At 45.4% G+C, this 19,713-nt stretch overlaps 1 protein-coding gene across 1 annotated transcript in view; it reads right to left on the bottom strand.

The window, feature by feature from the left end:
* Positions 1-19,713, bottom strand: part of F13A1 (coagulation factor XIII A chain) — a 202,642-nt gene that overhangs the window by 139,314 nt on the left and 43,615 nt on the right. Inside the window, exons 6-7 of the mRNA XM_066579300.1 lie at positions 18,693-18,800; positions 5,711-5,885 (exon numbers count right to left, since the gene is read on the bottom strand). Coding sequence (XP_066435397.1) covers positions 5,711-5,885; positions 18,693-18,800 — 283 coding nt within the window. The remainder of the gene's footprint in view (positions 1-5,710; positions 5,886-18,692; positions 18,801-19,713) is intronic.

The raw sequence follows: 19,713 nt of genomic DNA, 5'->3' as shown, positions 1-19,713 counted from the left end.
TGCAGGTGTTTATGCATAACCAAAATTTGCTTTTTCTGTTTTGTTTGTAGTTTTGTTTCAACAGGCATTGCTTACTACTCGGATTTCCCTGCTCCTAGCTCCGCCATGCCGTTTCAATGGAAATGGCGTTGAAAATACTATCGCTGAATGCCAATGGGGTGAACTCCCAGCACAAGAGAAGCTCCGTATGGAAGGAGGCCCTCCAATGCAGCGCAGATGTCGTATGTATCCAGGAGACACACCTACTCGACACAGATTGTTCACGCATGACACATAAGTGTTTCCCCCATGTTGCATACGCGTGCGCCCAAAAAAAACAGGCGGGTGTTTTGGTTGCAGTCAGGGAGTCCATTACGTTCAACGTTGAGAAACAATTATGCGATCCCAAGGGTCGTTATATAGTTCTGGTGGGCCCTCTGAATGGAACACAGATTACATTAATTAATGTTTATGTCCCGAATGCTAAACAAATACACTTCCTGAACAGGCTCCTGAAGAAGATTTCTAAAATAGCAAAAGGTCCGTTGATCTTTTGCGGGGACTTTAATTTGATACCAGAGGGTGGCATAGACACCACCCACCAACCCATGAGGAGGGCCGCTTCTCTGGGCCATTGGCTCCGGAGAAATGCTCTCCTGGATTCGTTCCGCTGTCTTAACGCATCGTCAAGGGAGTATACATTTTACTCACCACGACACAAAACGTTCTCGCGTATTGATTTGTGCTTAGTCGACAAACAACTAATTACCGCGGTGACAAAAGCGGAAATCGGTACGGCCACATGGTCAGACCATGCCCCGATAATGACAACATTTGCCCTGGGTAGCCCCCGTCAATCCGCCAAACCGTGGAAAAACAACACATACCTAATGAAAATCCCAGAATATAAGAAAGAAATAAAGGACAACCTGGAAGAATTCTTTGCGCTAAATGACACTCCAGGCATGGACCCGAGTGTTCTATGGAACGCCCACAAGGCTTTTATGCGTGGAGTCCTTATAAAATTGGGCGCCAGGTATAAACGAAAGAAACTCAAAAAAACAGAGCTCTTAGTGTCTAATATCCAATTCTTAGAGAATGAAATGCAGACAGCACCGTCTACGCTCACCCACGATAGACTAATTAAAGCACGACTAGATCTACAGAATATCTTACAGAGTGATTTCGATAAAGAAATCACTGCACGGAGGGCTAATATTTATTCCTCGCTAAACAAACCATCAAAGTGGATGGCCAACCTAGTAAAAAAAAGAATAATTAGAGCTAACATTCCCTTCGTGTGGAACTCCAAAAAGAAAGAGTTTAAAATATCCCACCCCAAACAAATTGCAGAAAAATTTCGGCTGTACTATAGTGACTTGTACAATTTGAAGGACGACCCCTCCACAGTCCATCCAAGAAGCGCCGTGATAGAGGAATTTTTAAGCAAACTAAACTTACCAAAGATTTCCTCCTCCCAAGCGGAAGAACTTAATAAGGAGATGTCGGAGACGGAGGTCGCAGATACAATTCTAGCTATGAAAAATCAAAAAGCTCCGGGCCCCGACGGTTTTTCGGCCGAATATTATAAATTATTCCAGAGCCCACTAGCTCCACACTTAGTAAAGAACTTCAATATAGCTATGCGACGCGGCTCATTTCCGGGTGAATCCCTTCAAGCGACTATAGTAGTTTTACCTAAACAAGGCAAATCCCCTGACGATCCCTCAAATTTTAGACCCATATCATTATTAAATACTGACGTTAAGATATACTCCAAAACCCTTGCAGGAAGACTCTTGAAAATCCTCCCAGAGATCATCCACTCCGACCAGGTCGGCTTCGTGAAGGGGAGACAGGCCTCAGACGGCACGCGTAGGATAATAAACCTCCTGCACTCCCTGAAGTCCTCCCACTCCCCCGCGGTGATGCTCGCACTTGACGCCGAAAAGGCATTTGATCGTGTCCATTGGGAATATGCATTTAAAACCTTGGAGAAATTTGGCATGGGGGAGGGGCTGGTGCGGGCAGTTCGTGCTCTGTATTCTGCCCCATCTGCCAGGACGCTGGTAGATGGAATTTTATCAGAACCCTTTGTAATAACGAATGGCACTAGGCAGGGCTGCCCGCTGTCCCCTATCCTGTATGTCCTCACGATCGAGCCGCTGGCAGAATTAATTAGATTATCGTCCGAAGTTAGAGGGATCCCATTAAACTCTCGCCAGCACAAAATCGGTCTCTTCGCGGATGACGTAATTCTTACCTTGTCACATCCGCTAAGTTCACTGAGAGCCGCCCAGCAAATCCTACAAGACTTTAGTGAGGTTTCACAATACAAACTAAACATTAGCAAATCCATGATCTTGGGAGTGAATGTGCCAAAGGATTTGAGAGAAGCGATTAAAAAAGAGTTCCCATTTGAGTGGAGAAAAAACAATCTCCCGTACCTAGGTATTCACCTATCTCCCAATACGAATGATCTAGAAAAAATTAACTTCCCTCCACTGATAGACTCCATACAAAAAGAGATAGAACGTCTGGCTAAGCTCAACTTAACATGGTACGGCAGAATTATGACATACAAAATGAAACTCCTTCCCAAAATTTTATACTTATTTAGAGTCCTGCCGATCATTGTCTCGGGAGTTACGCTACTGAAAATTCAAAAACAAATGTCAGGCTACTAGAGATGAGCGAACGTACTCGGATAAGCACTACTCGTCCGAGTAATGTGCTTTATCCGAGTATCTCGCCGCTCGTCCTGAAAGATTTGGGGCGCTCTGCTGCTGACAGGTGAGTTGCAGCGGGGAGCGGGGCAGAGCGGGCGGGAGAGCAGGAGAGAAAGATCTCCCCTCCGTTCCTCCCCGCTCTCCCCTGCAGCTCCCCGCTCCGCAGCGCGTCCCGAATCTTTGAGGACGAGTACAGCGGTACTCGGATAAGGCACATTACTCGGACGAGTAGTGCTTATCCGAGTACGTTCGCTCATCTCTACAGGCTACGTGTGGGGGGGGAAGAAGTCTCGCTTGGCATTGTCTATTTTGGCGATGAGGCGGTCTGGGGGTGGAGCGGATATTCCGGACATAACAAAATACTTTAAGGCTTCTCTCCTGAACCAAACTAGGAACTGGCTCCTACAGGAGGAGAAGATGGGTTGGGTGGGTATGGAGCGTAGCATAGCGAGACTCGATTCTTGCAGGCCAATCCTCTTGGCGGCGTCTTTGGAGGCCATGTCGGGTCCCCCGGACTCAAAATCAAAACTGACAGTGGACACAAGTGGCCTTTCACCCACCATGATTGCTTCTTTCGAGATGTGGAGGGAACTAACTAAGAAAGTAGCATTATATGATACGCTGGAAATCCCTCAAATTCCCCTAGAGACTATATGTATGTTCTTACAGGATTTGGATCTGAGAGAATGGAAAAGAAAAGGTGTACTAAACGTGACTGACTTAATGTCAGGAATCACGGCAAAAACTTTTAACGATTTCCGGTCGTTTTATAATTTGCGACAAGGAGACATATACAAATTCTCGAGGATACAACACTTCCTGTCTAAAACTCAACTACACACAATAAAAATACCTCGGGATATTATGAATAGGATCTCTTCCTTACCTAAGGTGGAGAAATCCGAAACGAGGGTCTACTACGACATATTGACCGGTAATAACATCCCGACCAAAAAAGTGCATATGTTAAATTGGGAAAAAGAGTTAGAAACAGATATCCCGATCGAGTCCTGGACAAATGCCTTTAAATTAGCTGGAAAAGCCACTAAAGGGATGGGAATACTAGAAGTGCAAGTAAAAATCAATATGAGGTGGTACTACACTCCAGCGCTTCTTTGCAACAGGTTTCAGAGAGGAGATGGTGGGTGCTGGAGGGAATGCGGAAGAAGGGGCACTCTCTCCCATATCTTTTGGTCCTGCCCTAGACTGTACACCTATTGGAACAATATTCTAAACCTATTAGACAGAGTCCTACAGATTCACGTACAAAGAAACGCAAAACAGGTCTTGTTGTTGGTGGGTCTGAAGGGTCTCCCCCCCCCAACTAGGTTTTTGGTAGGGCATGCCTTGATGTCTGCAAAGACCTTGATTGCAAGACACTGGAGAGACTCAGCCCCTCCATTATTCCAAGAATTTAGAACCCTAATGGCGGAGCAGAGAGTATACGAGAGATGGTTGGCATTCAGGGAAAATACTATGCCTAAACACGAGGAGATGTGGAGCTTGTGGAGGGAATCTACATAAATTGTTTGCATTTGAATGCCTAATGTTGCCTTGGTTCTTGTTTTGTTTTGTATAATGTCTCTTTTATTCTAGTACTTTTATGTTATGCTCTGGTTTGGATCTATATGACTAACCTTTGTGAGTAATCGGTAGCTCGTTACAAAATAACAAAGAGAGTGTTTACATAAGTTTATGTACAAGAAATAATTGACAAGCTTAATCGCTGTAGAGATTCAGTCCATGAGTAAGTTAAGAAAATATAGAGGAAGGCTTTGTATCGGCATGTTTATTATATTTCTAAATCAGCACACTTTGTTGACCGTGTATCACATGTAATATCCGGTTGTATATCATTTTCTTTTCCTCAATAAAAAAAAAGAATGATTAAAAAAAAAAAATAGAAAGTGTCCAGGGAAGTTCAACAAGGTGTGGGGAAGGTGGTGCGGCTCGTCAGACACAACTCCTGGCCAGGATCTGCTTCAAGGTCTATTGAATAGGGCAGCACCTGGATATGCCCAGTAAAATGGGTGCCAACTGTCAGACCCTACTGTTATAGGAATCTAATGCACTAGTGTACTGTACTTATGTATCAAGTGTGGATAATGTGCCTATGTAATCTACCCCTAACTTGAAGTATTCATGGTGTATGCAAAATATTTTCCATTACAAACATATCCCACACCCGGCAATACCCAACTGAAAGAAATCTTATATTATAAGAGCACTAGGCACCAATGAGTGCCTTCAATTAGGCCCCTGAGGTGTCTTCTGTGAGAAATTCTCAATGCACTCAATGAATAATGTGCCCTTCTTCACATCCCTGCTACTACATCTCCCGTGGTGTATGGACTGATTGACAGACAGGGAGGTGTTTCCTATAGTCGGTCAATCAGCCATAGTGGAAGTGCATTTATTCCGGGACAGCTTCTACATGGGCGCCGGTTATTTTCCTGCCTGAAGTGTTTGGTGAGGGAGCAGAATCCTGGCAACTAAGTACCTGTGGGTATTGATACTGCGTTATATACATTGCTCTTTCCTTCTGCATTAAACCTCTTCCCTATCCTCCATCTAGGGACAGACTAGACCCCCTAGGTTCCTGTGAGATTGTTTTGCTAAGCAGGGTCTGCCACACCAAAGTTGGTTAGGTATAGCGCTCCCATTACCATTATTTGCCCCATCTTGTTTTCCCCGCGTTTTAGTGACATAATATATGTCTGTATTGGTCCTTTGCGGACTTTTATTATGTCTTGGTCTGACGTGTTTGTGATCTCCGTGAGGGGCATCATATTTGAACCTTGTTCGAAAGTAACAACGTCTTCACAAAATTTTTCTCTACTCTAAAAGAATAACCTACTAAGAAGTAGACTCTTTCCAGTCAACAAGTAGTTCTGAGTTGGTGGCACCTCAGTAAACTCAGAATTGTGAATCTACTGGATTACTTTTTGTTAATAAGATTTCTTATAGTATAAGTAATATTCTTTCTGGCATTCAATACTTACATGTGGTGAATACACCAGCAAAGACCCAGCACTGGCCATATTTTACTGACATCTTCGAGCTATAGTATTCCAGTAAGATCTCTACACTTCCGGTCCAAGCAGATGGCGCTACCCCATAAGTATAATCACTGTTCCAGTTTCCCGCAATCACACCATCATCATCTTTGCCATTGATCTGTAAAATGGAGCCAAAAAACAGAAGGAAAAGTATTTTTAATCATAATATATGAAATAAACTACAGAGTTTCAGTTGCAATGTGGCTCAAAGAAAGGAAATAATAATGGCAGGCTTTGTTTTTTTATTCCAGCCTAAGAGTATGTTCCCATGTAGCCAAAAATGTTGCAAAATGTCCGCAACAGACATTCTGCACCAAATTCTGTATGACAACCGTGATGGAAAACCGTTGAGTTGCAGTTTTTGTTGCTGATCAGCAAATTTCACTCTATGTGGGAACATTCCCTTAAGGAGTTTACACATTCTGACAATTCCTTTTGTTGTTAGCAGGGTCCCTGGTCAGAGGGTACCGCTGCTTGGACCCCTGGAGTCAGCTGTAATTTGAAAGGGAATCTAGTAGTAATTTTCCACAGCACCTCAACAGGGGAAACAGAGCATTACACAGTTCTTATTCAAATGCATTCAACGTTCATGTCATGCACGGACCTCCTTGGTCCTCCAGAGATGCTCTTCTTACTTGCTAATTGACTCAACAGAAAGACTTTCCTCTATCAACTAATTGTGATAGAATTCAGTATTTTAAAAATGGCCTATTTTTTAAATTCAGGAAACCCTTTTCATGAAGACTATGCTGCATCTATAATTGTAATACTTTCATGACTGAACACTAGAGATGAGCGAGCATGCTCGGCTAAGGAAATTACTCGAGCGAGCATCTGCATTTTCGAGTAACTGCCTGCTTCTCCGAAAAGATTCGTGGGGTGGCGGGTGAGAGCGATGTGGAACGGGGGGGGGGGGGGAGATCTCTCACTCCCCCCTGCTCTCCCCCGGAATCTGAGGATTTATTGTCAGATTGAGATCTCATCCCACCGGAGCGTGCATCTAAATTCCACTCCATCCATGATTGGAAGATTGGTGAGTGCGGCTGACAACTTTGTTTATTTGTGTAAGGGGTTAAGAGAAGTTGGGGGACCCAATATAAACTTTTGCACCCAGGCCCATGAGCTTTTAGCCTTGCCCCTGCTTTATACTATCCATAGTTAAAACTGTACAAATGATCTGTTATAGATGTACACATGTAATATTAAGATGTAGAGCCAACAAGTTACTCTATAAATTTCTTCATGAGAGTCAGTCTTCCCAATTAGTTTAATAATTTTACATTCTCTGCTACTATTACATTCTACCATTTTGCATGTGTTTGAAACAATGTTAAGATGCTACCCTCAATTAGGTCTCAAGTCAAGTTGTATGGCTTCCCAAGAGCTTCGCTGGATCTTTGATGCCATGGACAATTATACTCTGTTACCATTCAGTCGATGACTATAAACGACTTTTTGCTGAGCTTCAGATATTGGCCTGCCACTTCCCATCACACCAGACTAAAGGCATTATAATATACTTCTCATAAAGAAGGAAGTTTTGATACATATTTCAAGAATGGAGGAAAGGTGGAGGAATGAATTTAGGTTTATGCTGCTTTGTTACCTGGAAGTTTGAAAGATGGAAGAATAATATCTCATAATAAAATGTACACAGATCAGCCATGACATTAAATGACCTGCCTGATCTTTGTGTAGGCCTCCCTCGTACTACTAAAATAGCTCTGACCCATCAAGGAATGGACTCCACAAGACCTTTGAAGACGTCTTGTGTCATTTGTCATCAAGACATTAGAAGCAGATCTTTTAAGTCCTGTAAGTTACACGTGGAAACTCCGTGGATCGAACTTCTTTTTTTCACCATATCCCATAGACGTTCGATGGGATTGAGATCAGGAGAATCTGGAGACCAAGTCATCACCTTGATTTTTTTTGCCATGTTCCTCAAACCATTGTGGCAGAGTACATTATTCTACTGAGAGAGGCCACTGCCATTTGGGAATACAGCTGCCACGAGGGGTGTAAATAGTCTATACAGTTTTTAGGTAGGTGATACACATCAAAGTGACATCTGCATGAATGCCAGGACCCAAGGTTTCCCAGAAGAATATTGCCCAGAACATCCACCACGTCCGTCAGCTTGTCTTCTTCCCATAGAGTATCTTATTAGTGTCTTTTCCCCAGGTGCGCAGCGCCCATGCATCCAGCTGTCCGCATTATGTAAAAGAAGCCATGATTCCTCAGTCTAGGCCAACTTTTTCTGATGCTCACATGTGCTCATTGCAGGCACTTTAGAGGGTAGACAGAAGTCAGCATGGGCACTTTGATGTAAGAGCGGCCACACATGGGCGCATTTGTGTGCACACTTGCAGCCGCAAAATCTGCGCGCCGAATGCACAGCAAATAGAACCCATTGATTTCAATGGGTTCCTTTACATGTGATTTTTCTCCACATGCATTTCGAGCAGGGGGATAAAACACGGCATGCTCTATTTTGGTGCACAATTGCGCACCGAAGGCCCCCATCTGCCTTAAATCGTGCCCTGAACTGCACACTTTCACGTGGTTAAACAATAACAGCTAGGCCTACTAAGTAGGCCGCCCGCATAGTCAAACATGGTGCTACTTGGGCTGCGCCAATATAAGCGGTCCTGGGAGCGCAAGAAAGCATCATAAAAAAGGGACGATACGGGCACAACAGCATGAGCCCATGCCCTGCATAGCACATATACATCACGCTATTGCGAGCGTATATGCTCTTACGCCTGTGTGCGGCCACCCTAAGATTATGCATCAAACTGCAATGTACTATGTGTTCTAAATTGCAGGGAGAATAGTACACCCAGACCTAATCCAATAGCCAAGAATGCTTGTTCCCTATGTGGGACTAGTCCAGTATTTAAGCAACTCAGCACACATCAAAGGCAGATTTAGAGAGAAGTATCCAAAGAGAAGTTTGAAGACATCAAGATTTCATTTGAATCCACAAATGCAACATTTCGACTTTATTAGTCTTATTTAAGCATGCTTGAAAAAGGCTAATATAAGTCAAATTGTTGCATTTGTGGATTAAAATAGAATCTTGATTTCTTCCGACTGCTTTTTGGATGCATTAATTGTTTCAGCAATTTGTACTACAGCAATTCTTCTCTAGGATAAAACCAGGAGAGCTTGCTTTTGCTTTCCACTCACACCATTGAGCCTTGGGCATTTATGACCCTGCTGCTAGTTCACCGATTGTCCTTCCCTTGGTCTATTTTGGTAGATGCCAATCATTGAATACCTGGAACACCCCACAAGATCTTCTGTTTTGGAGATCCTCTGACCGAGTCATCGAACCATCACTTTTTGGCACTCGTCAAAGTCACTGAGATCCTTACTTTTGCCTATTTTTTCTGCTTCCAACACTTGCATTTCAAGAACTGACTGTTCACTTGCTACATAACATATCCCATATCCATATCAAAGTTGCCTTTAAACTCCCTTGCACAAATTACCTCTTGCTTCACTCTGTAAGCCAAGGTTGTTCAAGGAGAATTTGGAGGAATGCCTGATTTAGCTGGAGTTCTCATATACTTGAACAAAAAATACGAGAACATCAAACACTGATGGCAACAGTCCTCTGGGAACCACAATAATGTCTAGCTGCCATAAAGAAGACTCAATCATAAAAGCATAGACGCCAATGCCGCAGCATTTTTTTGCAAATGTATGCTCTACTTCTACTCATTCTGGCCACTTCTCTAAAAGTAGCTCTAGCTATAATCCCAAGACACAGGAGAAAGGCGATTGTATCTAGCTCCTACCCCCACAAGAAACAGATCCAGTCCATGACCAAACCTCATCTCACTGTGTTTGTAGAAGATCAAACAAGCAATTGTCCAGCACTCAGGTCCTCTTCCAAAGTTCAGATTCCTTTATCTTCATGTAAAATTACCCACTAAAACCATGTGCTACTGCATGAACCACTCCCATGTTTTGAACAAACATTATGTCCTTACGCATAATTTGTTCATTCTAGCATTTAAAGGGAATCTGTCATTAACTATAAGCGCCATAAATTATAGGTACTACCAAAAGTTGTGGTACCTATAATTTAGGTGATGTGGAGTCCGGGAAGCCTCTTTTCATACTCACCAGGTCCCGGGTTCCACTGGAGTAACTATAGGGGATGCACGGGATGCAGTTGCACCCGGGCCCAGGAGCGTTAGGGGCCCCTTAAGGGCTCTCCTTTCCATATAGGGAGCCCAAGACTATCAATAAAGCATTATAGTTGGGGGCCCTGTTACCGATTTTGCATTGGGGCTCAGGAGCTTCAAGTTACTCCTCTGCTGGGTTCCTATGATGTCCTCCAGCAAAGTCAGTGCTCACATAGCCAGCGTGACTCTTTTCAGGTTAGGGAATACATGAATATTCCCCATTCATCTGTTTTGGAGTGCACAAAGTCTTCTGAAAAAAATCAAGCTTGCTGTGCCATGCTGACTTGGCCGGGAACATAACAGGAACAGGAAATTGGGTGAGTATGAAAGAGGCTCTGCAGACTTCACGGCACTAAAACTATAAGCACCATAATTTAGTTTATGGTGCTTATAGTTGATGACAGGTTCCCTTTAAACCACAGATGGCCAATGAGATGTTACCACAGCTTGTGTTACAATTACAAGGATCACATGTTCATACCTATGCTTTGTATTGTTCTAAAATAAAAATGAAATAGACAAATTATTAACATAACCATTCTGAACTGGTCCTGTAATAAACCAACTATGTTCCTATTCAAATGCAGATTTATAACACATGAAACCTAATAATGGAGCATTTTCTAAACCTTTAACTTAGGAGACAGTTGCATTATATTTTTAAATATATCCAGATATGCTGCAAAAAAGGGGACACAACTGTATGTCAGGACTCGAACCGAAGAACTCCTGGGCTCCAGGCGGTGTCTCTCCCTAGTGAGCTATCAGTCCTCTGGATAGCTCCCATGCTAAACCTTGTGTAGTGGCCTAGTAGGCCCTACAAAATAATCACGCACACTTGTCCTGTCTCACCTGTCTGGATGCCGTTCCTGGATCCAGAAGGTGCCGTCTTTGGGAGAGACCCTGTGTCTCCCCTTCGCTCTGACCAATAAAGCTCAACCGTGATATCAGCTGGCCTCCCATTGGCTGACAGTCAGGTTTTATCTTACTGGTGCAGAGCCCAAGGGCGGGAAGCTATATACAAGATATACAAGTCCCTATGCAAGAGTGCAGGAGAGAGAGAGGTTATAAAAGGAAGTGATGCAGAGCAGTTAGTCAGACTCAGTCAGGAGCGAGTGAGGAGAGGTTGCAGTTTCGTGGTCAGCGAGGAGGAGTATTCCAGCAGTAATCGTTTCCCAAGGTAGAGTATGGTGATCAAACCCGCTCCCTTGGCATCTACGGCAGAGAACACAGAAGATCCTTTATGAGGTCCATCCTCATCTAACAGTGAGTTATAGCTACCCGGTGAAGTTAAAGCCAGGATTAGCCATACAGCCACTTGTCCCGCTGCTTCATCAAATCCTACAGTTAAATCCATCTCAATTGTTCATCTGAATTCAATAGTGGGGAAATTGTCTGATAAATCAAATCATCAGGAATATAAGAGAGAGCGTTGAAGTTAGAGTATCATCAATCCATATTATTGTATCTTGCTTGTGTATTACTGCATTATTTTATACCTACTCCTCCATGCCTCACCAGAGGCTGCCTCACCTGATGTGTCCAGCACTAAGTGTCCAGAAACAAGTGTCTTATCCTGTCGAATGATGCAGTTATACAGCACAGTTAGACAGAGCAGGAGACAGGTAACATGCACAACTGTCCATAGTCTGGAGGAAAATACTCTCCTCTTTGCACTGATCTCCATCACTATCCTCTTTTCAAGCCTTAACACTTTCTTCCAACGCCCAGGCCCAACACACTCCATCCACTTCAGCCCCTCCCTCCTCTCCTCACCCATGTATGGCTCTAGAGATGAGCGAGCATACTCGTCTGAGCTTGATGCTCGTTCGAGTATTAGGGTGCTCGAGATGCTCGATACACGAGACGAGCACCACGTGGTGCTCGTCTCGATTAAACGAGCACTGACCATTGAATTCAATGGAGCCGGCAATACAGCCGGCTCCATTGAAAGCAATGGGCTGCCGGCGATCGCACAATGAATTTTCGGGAAGGGCTTAAATATATAAGCCCTTCCCTGCAATTCATCCCGAAATGTGTAAAAATGAAAAAAAAAAAAAATACTCACCTAGTCCCGGCAGACGGAGTTCAGCTGCGGCCAGCTGGCAGTTCTCCTGAACTGCTCTGAACAGCTGTGAGTAGTATTCAGCAGCCGGGGATTTAAAATCCCCGCCTGCTGAATGAGCTGCCTCTGATTGGTCACAGCCTGACCAATCAGAGGCAGATCTCACTCACACCCATTCATGAATTCATGAATGGGTGAGTGAATGCTGCCTCTGATTGGCTCAGTGCAGCTCTCAGCTGAATGACAGCAGTTCAGCACCACAGTGCAGGGGACAGCAGGAGAAGACGCGGCTGTGCCCCGGCAGCTGAAGGGAGGTGAGTATCTATTTTTTTTGTTTTTTAAATCACTTTTAATTCATTTCCAGGGAATGGCTTATATGTAAAGCCCTTCCCTGAAAAATAATTCAGGTGTGCCAGCGGACCATTGTCTTCAATGGAGTCGCCGGCAGCAGCAGCGGCTCCATTGAAGAGAATGCCTGCATTTTAATTCTTTTTTACACTAAAATCTTTCTTTTTCAGGTAAGGGCTTATATTTTTAAGCCCTTCCCGAAAATTCATCCTGCGCTCGTCGGCAGCCCTTTGCTTTCAATGGAGCCGGCTGTATTGCCGGCTCCATTGAATTCAAAGGGCTGACATCGTTCTTCTCTTCCACATCTGTTACAGCTGTGGCAGAGGAGAACGATCTTAATGCTGACATAATTTTTTTATTTTTTTTTTACACATTTTAGGATGATTTTCAGGTAAGGGCTTATATTTTTAAGCCCTTCCCGAAAATTCATCCCGCGCTCGCTGTATTGCCGGCTCCATTGAATTCAATGGGCTAACATCGTTCTTCTCTGCCACAGCTGTTACAGCTGTGGCAGAGGAGAACGATCGTTATGCTGACAGTGGGGGGGGGGGGGCGTCTCACTCTTGCCACTATTGTGGCTTAAGAATGAGACCTCGGAGCCCGAAATGCAGCCGTGCATGTTGCTCCTCGCCTGCCCTATCCATTTCTGTGTTGTTTACATGACTTTGGTGATTTGCTAAGATTTTCACAAATCAAAACCTTAGCGGAGCAGCAGTCATATACAAAAATGCTCGAGTCGCCCATTGACTTCAATGGGGTTCGTTATTCGAAACGAACTCTCGAGCATCACTGAAAGTTCGACTCGAGTAACGAGCACTCAAGCATTTTGGTGCTCGCTCATCTCTATATGGCTCCCATGCACTTTTTAACTTCCTAAGACGCCTCCAACCCCCCCATACCGCAAAGAAACACCTCAGCCACCCACACAAATCCCCTAACCATGCGCTCACCCTTGCTACCCTGCTACTCCTAGCCGCAGGGGACATATCCCCCAACCCAGGCCCACCCCGTACTGTTCTCTACCAAAGTGCCCCCCTGCCCCATTCAAATGCGCCCTATGGAACTCTCAATCTGCATGTAACAAACTCCCAACTATCCATGACCTCTTCACCAGTAAACACTTGAACCTGCTGGCCCTCACGGAAACCTGGATACAGCAGTCCAATTCTACCTCCCCCGCTGCATTGTCCTATGATGGCCTGCAGTTCTCCCACACCCCCAGATCAGATGACAGACGCGGCGGAGGAGTAGGCATCATCCTCTCCCCAAACTGTACCTTCCAGGTCATTCCCTCAGCTCCCTCGCTTACCTTCCACCCCTTCGAAGTCCACACCCTGCGACTCTTCCGCCCACTGCCCCTGCGTGTCTCAGTTATTTACCGCCCCCCAGGTCCCACCCGTCTGTTCCTAGACCACTTCGCTGCCTGGCTCCCCCACTTCCTATCCTGTCAAATCCCAACCCTCATCCTTGGTGATTTCAATATCCCTACTAATGACCCCAGCTCCTCATCTGCCTCTCGGCTTTTAACACTTACCTCCTCCCTTGGCTTATCACTCATCTCTGACTCCCCCACTCAAAGAGATGGTAACACTCTCGATTTAGTTTTCCTCCGTCTCTGCTCTGCCTCTCACTTTACTAACTCCCCCCTTCCACTCTGAGATCACAACCTTCTCTTTCTCCATCAGGCACCCTAGCATCTCCCCTGACCCTCCTACCTATCGCACCTCTAGGAACCTCCAGTCCGTCCGCACTAAACAGTTTGCCGAAACTATTTCAGTCCTCCCTTTCCCCTATCTCTCTCCTCCCCTGCCCTAACCTGGCAGCCAAATACTACCACACCACCCTCACCCTGGATGAAGCGGCACCACCCATGACTCCAGCCGTCAAACGCAGACCACGGCAACCTTCGCTCACGTCCTAAACGTGCTTCATCCAGCGGTGCTCTAGGTGCGCCAAGCGGCTGTGGAGAAAGTCAAAGCTGCCAGCAGACTTCCTCCACTTCAAATTCATGCTTAAAACTTATAACCTAGCCTTTCACCATGCCAAACAAGTTTATTTCACCTCCCTTGTCTCCTCACTATCCCACAACTCCAAACAACTCTTTGAGACCTTTCACTCCCTCCTCAGCCCCAAAGAACAGGCCATTGCGACAGACCCGACTGCTGGAGAACTAGCTGCCCATTTCAAAGAAAAAAATCGACAACATTCAAAAAGAAATCCCTGAAAACTGCATGGTTAGCCCCGATCCCAGTTTCATCAGCACTGCATCCAGCACCTACTCATTATCTACATTAGAACCAACAGCAGAGGAAGAAGTCTCCAGGCTCCTTTCCGCTGCCCGCCCCACCACCCGCGCTAGTGACACTCTCCCCTCTCACCTCCTCCGGTCCCTTTCCCCAGCTCTCATTACTCACCCCACCACAATCTGCAACCTCTCCGTAACCTCTGGCACTTTTCCTCCTCATTTAAACACTCCATCATATCCCCTCTGCTTAAAAAAACAACCCTGGACCCAACTGATGCTGCCAACTACCGACCCGTCTCAAACCTCCCCTTCATCTCCAAATTACTGAAAGGCCTGGTCTACTCCCGCCTTACACGCTTTCTCTCTGACAACTCACTCCTCGACCCCTTCCAGTCTGGTTTCCGCTCTCTACACTCAACCGAAACTGCCCTTACAAAAGTAACAAATGACCTGATGACTGCAAAGTCGAGAGGTGACTGCTCCCTACTAATCCTTCTTGACCTGTCTGCTGCATTTGACACTGTTGACCATAAACTCCTTCTCACTATGCTCTGCTCTATTGGTCTAAAGGACACTGCTCTCTCCTGGTTCTCTTCCTACCTCTCTGACCGCTCTTTCAGTGTTTCCTTTGCTGGTTCTATCTCCGCTCCACTTCCTCTCGCTGTTGGAGTACCCCAGGGCTTGGTCCTTGGTCCCCTTCTCTTCTTTATCTATACTGCCCCAATTGGACAAACCATCCACAAATTTGGCCTCCAATACCATCTCTACGCTGACGACACCCAACTATACACCTCCTCTCATGAGATCTCCGGACCATTCCTCCAAAGTATCACCGACTGTCTGTCCGTGGTCTCTATGTCCTCCCTTTTTCTCAAACTAAACCTCTCTAAAACTGACCTTCTGGTCTTTCCACCTTCTAACCGACCCCCCCCCCCCCCCCCCTCAACATCTCCATTCCAGTGCCTGGCACATCATAACCCCCAGACGGCATTCCCGATGCCTTGGAGTCACACTGGACTTTGACCTCTCTTTTACCCCCCATATCCAATTTCTGTCCCAAACATGCCACATGCACCTCAGAAATATTGCTAAAATACGTCCGTTCCTAACCACAGACACGCTAAAGACACTCATGGTCGCCCTCATCCACTCCCGGCTTGACTACTGCGACTCGCTACTCATCGGCTTCCCCTGTACTAGACTTGCTCCACTCCAATTCATACTAAATGCAGCAGCTAGACTCATTTTTCTATCCAGTCGTTATTCAGACGCCTCTGCACTATGCCAGTCGCTGCATTGGCTGCCCATCCACTGCAGAACTAAATTTAATCTCCTCTACCTCACTCACAAAGCTCTGCATGGCGCTGCGCCAGCATACATTGCCTCCCTCCTGTCAGTACACCACCCAGCCCGCTCACTCCGATCCGCTAACACATTCAGACTAAACACCCCTGTAATACGAACCTCACATGCTCGCCTACAGGACTTCACCAGAGCAGCACCCATCCTCTGGAACGCTCTACCCCAAGGCATCCGGACAATTCCCGATGCATGGAATTTCAGACGTGCCTTAAAAACGCACCTCTTCAGGGAAGCATACCAAATCTCCTGACCTAGTCCCTCGCCCCTCCCTATGGTGCCCTACCCTGTTTGCCTTCTAATAATTGATCTGCACATTAAATTTCCTATTGCCTGTGTTCCCCACCCCTTGAACCTCCTGTACCACCCCCAACCTATTTGTGTCTAACCCAATGTACCTCACATTGTAATTGTTGTATTGCTTTGCATTTATCCATGCCTGAAAGCGCTGTGGAATAAGTTGGCGCTATGCAAATAAATATTATTAATTATTATTATTACTACTCTAAATACGTCTTCAGAGAATTGTAAAGTTAACTCATTGTTGCAAAATACCAAAGTTAGTAAATCTGCTCACTCTCAGATTACTAAACTAAACTGGACTTGTCTCCGTTATTTCTGTGTCATCATCATGCAAGTGTCCAACTAGAGTGTGGTGTCACCATGACAAAGTTTAGGCCTCCACCCATACCTACAGTAATTTCATTTGGGGCTTTACACTTGTCCTAGTTCCATGCTCCTGTGTTTCTCTGACTGGCTCCCTGTGTTTTCCCTAATTAGTCTCCCTATATTAACTTGTCCCTGTCCCTCCCTCCTTGTACCTGCTCCCTCTAAAGAAGATTTCTCTCTGTGTACCGACCGCTGGCTTGTTTTACTGACTACGTCTCTGCTGAAATCATCTGTACTGCATATCCCTCTCCTTGTACCAACCCCCGGCTTGCCTGCCTACATTTCCCGCCCATGCTGGCTACCACCTGAGACTCCAATCCAGTGCCTGAACAAGACGCTGTCTTTGATGGATCCATACTTTTTTTTGTTTTACAATGATGGTGAATATATATTTTACTGACAATGGCAAACATAAGTTTTGGTTCTGGTACTGCATCTATGTAGCACGACCAGTTATGGTACTGGATCTATATAGTAAGTTCAGTTCTGGTACTGTATCTATGTAGTAATCTCAGTTCTAGAATTGTATCTATGTAGTAAAACTGGTTCTGGTATTGTTTTGATTTAGTAAGCTTGGTGTTGCTATTGCATGTATATAGCAGTGAGGGCGAACCTTTTAGACACAGAGTGCCCAAACTGCAACCCAAAACCCACTTATTTACCGCAAAGTGCCAACACGTCAGGAGGCGGGGCTTATCACAATGTATGATTTTACCCCGATCATTCTAAAAAGGAAAGGGCCGCTTCAGAATAGACCGGGTGCAGATTTTGACTGCTTTTTGGATGTGTAAATGCTGCAGAATGTCCTCAGCAGAAATTTCTGTTGCAAATTCTGCAGCATTTCCGCATCCAAAAAGCAGTCAAAATCTGCACCTGGTCTATTTTGAAGCGGCCCTGTCCTTTTCCACCACATGTAAACATACCCCAGTGGTAATAGTGACATCCCCCAGAGTGGTGACATCCTCCAGAGCAGCCCCCGTGGTAATAGTGACATCCCACAGTGGCCCCCGTGGTTATAGTGACCCCCTACAGCGGCCCCAAGTATAATAGTGTCCACCCCCCCAGCGGCTTCCAGTATAATAGTGACATTCCACAGCGGCCCCCAGTAGTAATTGTGCCCCGCACAACGACCCCCAGCAGTGACAATGCCCCCCTCCTCCTTGTGGAAGGTCCGCTGTTCCACTGCCCGGCGTGCCACTAGCAGCTCTGATCGCAGGTGAACACTGTGCCGTCAGTGTGTTGCCGGACGCCTCCTCCCCCTGCTCTCACGGAACCTAAGAGGAGACGTCAGAGGAGGGGGAAGCGGATCCCGGCTGCACACTGACATCATAGTGTGTGCCGGGATCTGCGCTGTAGCAGCGCAATGAGTGAATAAGGGCAGGAGAGCCGCAGCCCCTGCCGGTATTCACTACTAACGTGGTGAGCGACCAGCGGTGGTGCGCACCAGCAGGGCAGGGTACTGCGTGCCACCTCTGGTATGCGTGCCATAGGTTCGCCACTACTGGTATATAGTATGCTTGGTTCTTGTATTGTATCTGTGCTTTGTTCTGTTACCATACTTCTTCAGTAAGATTGGTTATGCTGCCGTATGCATGTAACTGTGGGAGCGAAGCCTCTGCTAGAAGTGCTTTGGTGTAGCTTATTTCCCTCTCCCCAAGAACCTATGCACGCTTAGCCAAGTGTGGATGTGTATGGGGGAGTCAGGAGGGATAGCTGATGGCCTAACAAGAATTGAGTCCACAACTATCTAAATGCTTGGGCAGCACCTTTAAGCTGACTCACCAATAGGGGGCGTGAGTACTAAGAGTCCCTAGGGCAGCATGAACTCATTGAAATTATTCAGATGTGAAATATCTGCTAAATTCTCTAAAAAGCGAGTCCTAAGCTATCTGGATGTACTTCCTATATGATGAGCATTGCGTACAGTGCATATAATGCTATAAATCTCATATGCGGTGTTACAGTATGTAGAGTCCAAGATTATTAACTCCTTCTGTGTCACAGGCTGAACCTTGGAAATAAATAAATGAATGCACGTACCACTGCGGATCCAATACGACTGATCTTTATAGGATTTCCTCTGCCGGAAAGATCAAGTTGAGCTTTGTCCATTAGAAACAGGCAAGCATCAAGTATCTGCTCATCAAACTGTAATTACAAGAAAGGAAGTGGTTGGTAAAAGCTGCAAGATATGTGAATTACAGTAACAATGTTAGGAATATAATCTGTGATAATCGTCTTCACTTTGGAACTGAATGCCTTCAACAAACTGTAAGATCCTTTGCGCTAACTTATGATTCTGCATGGCGCCTCAGTGCCCAGGATTGTTGCCTTGCTGTGGTGCGGTCCTGGCATTGCATCTGACCAAGGCCTACATCTACATAGTGTTTGCATGTTCTCCCCATGTTGGCTTGAGTTTCCCCTGGGTACTCTGGTTTATTCCCACACTCCAAAACTATATTAATAAATTAATTGAATTCCTATCGAATGTACCCTAGTGGGCCGATGTGTGCCTAGACCGCAGCCACTAACTTCCCTGCTCAACAGGAATGCACCTTTTTACTAACCGCACTAATGGGCTTTAAACCGGTACAGTCATCCTTTTTAAGGTGGAGGATTTGCTGACTACTGACAGCCAGGCTCCTGCTCTAACAGCCAGCAGCAGCAGAGAAACCTCAGATCCAGGTAGTTTAATCTCTTACATGCCACAATCAATAGCAACTCCAGCATGTAAGCAGATGACACAGGGAGGGGGCACCTTCTGTCACCCATCGGCACCTTGAAATGCGATTCCAAAGTACCAATGGGTTCCTGTGGAAGCCTGATATAGGCCTCTATGTTTGCCATGTAACTCAGCCTATTAAGACCCGCCTTCTAGGTAGTTTACTAGGCTGCTGTCATTGGCTTAATCGAATGCACTACATTAGTGATGCTATGTACTATTCTAGCTATCGAACAATCGCATCTTCAAGTCCTCTTTAGGGACTAAAAAATAATGTCAAAAAAAGTTTAATCTAAAGAAAAAAAAATACAGTTAAAAAAATATGCACTTTTTTTTTAT

Source organism: Eleutherodactylus coqui, chromosome 9 (genome assembly GCF_035609145.1).
Source record: "Eleutherodactylus coqui strain aEleCoq1 chromosome 9, aEleCoq1.hap1, whole genome shotgun sequence".
Classification (NCBI taxonomy): domain Eukaryota; kingdom Metazoa; phylum Chordata; class Amphibia; order Anura; family Eleutherodactylidae; genus Eleutherodactylus; species Eleutherodactylus coqui.
This window is presented reverse-complemented; position numbering and strand designations above follow the sequence as displayed.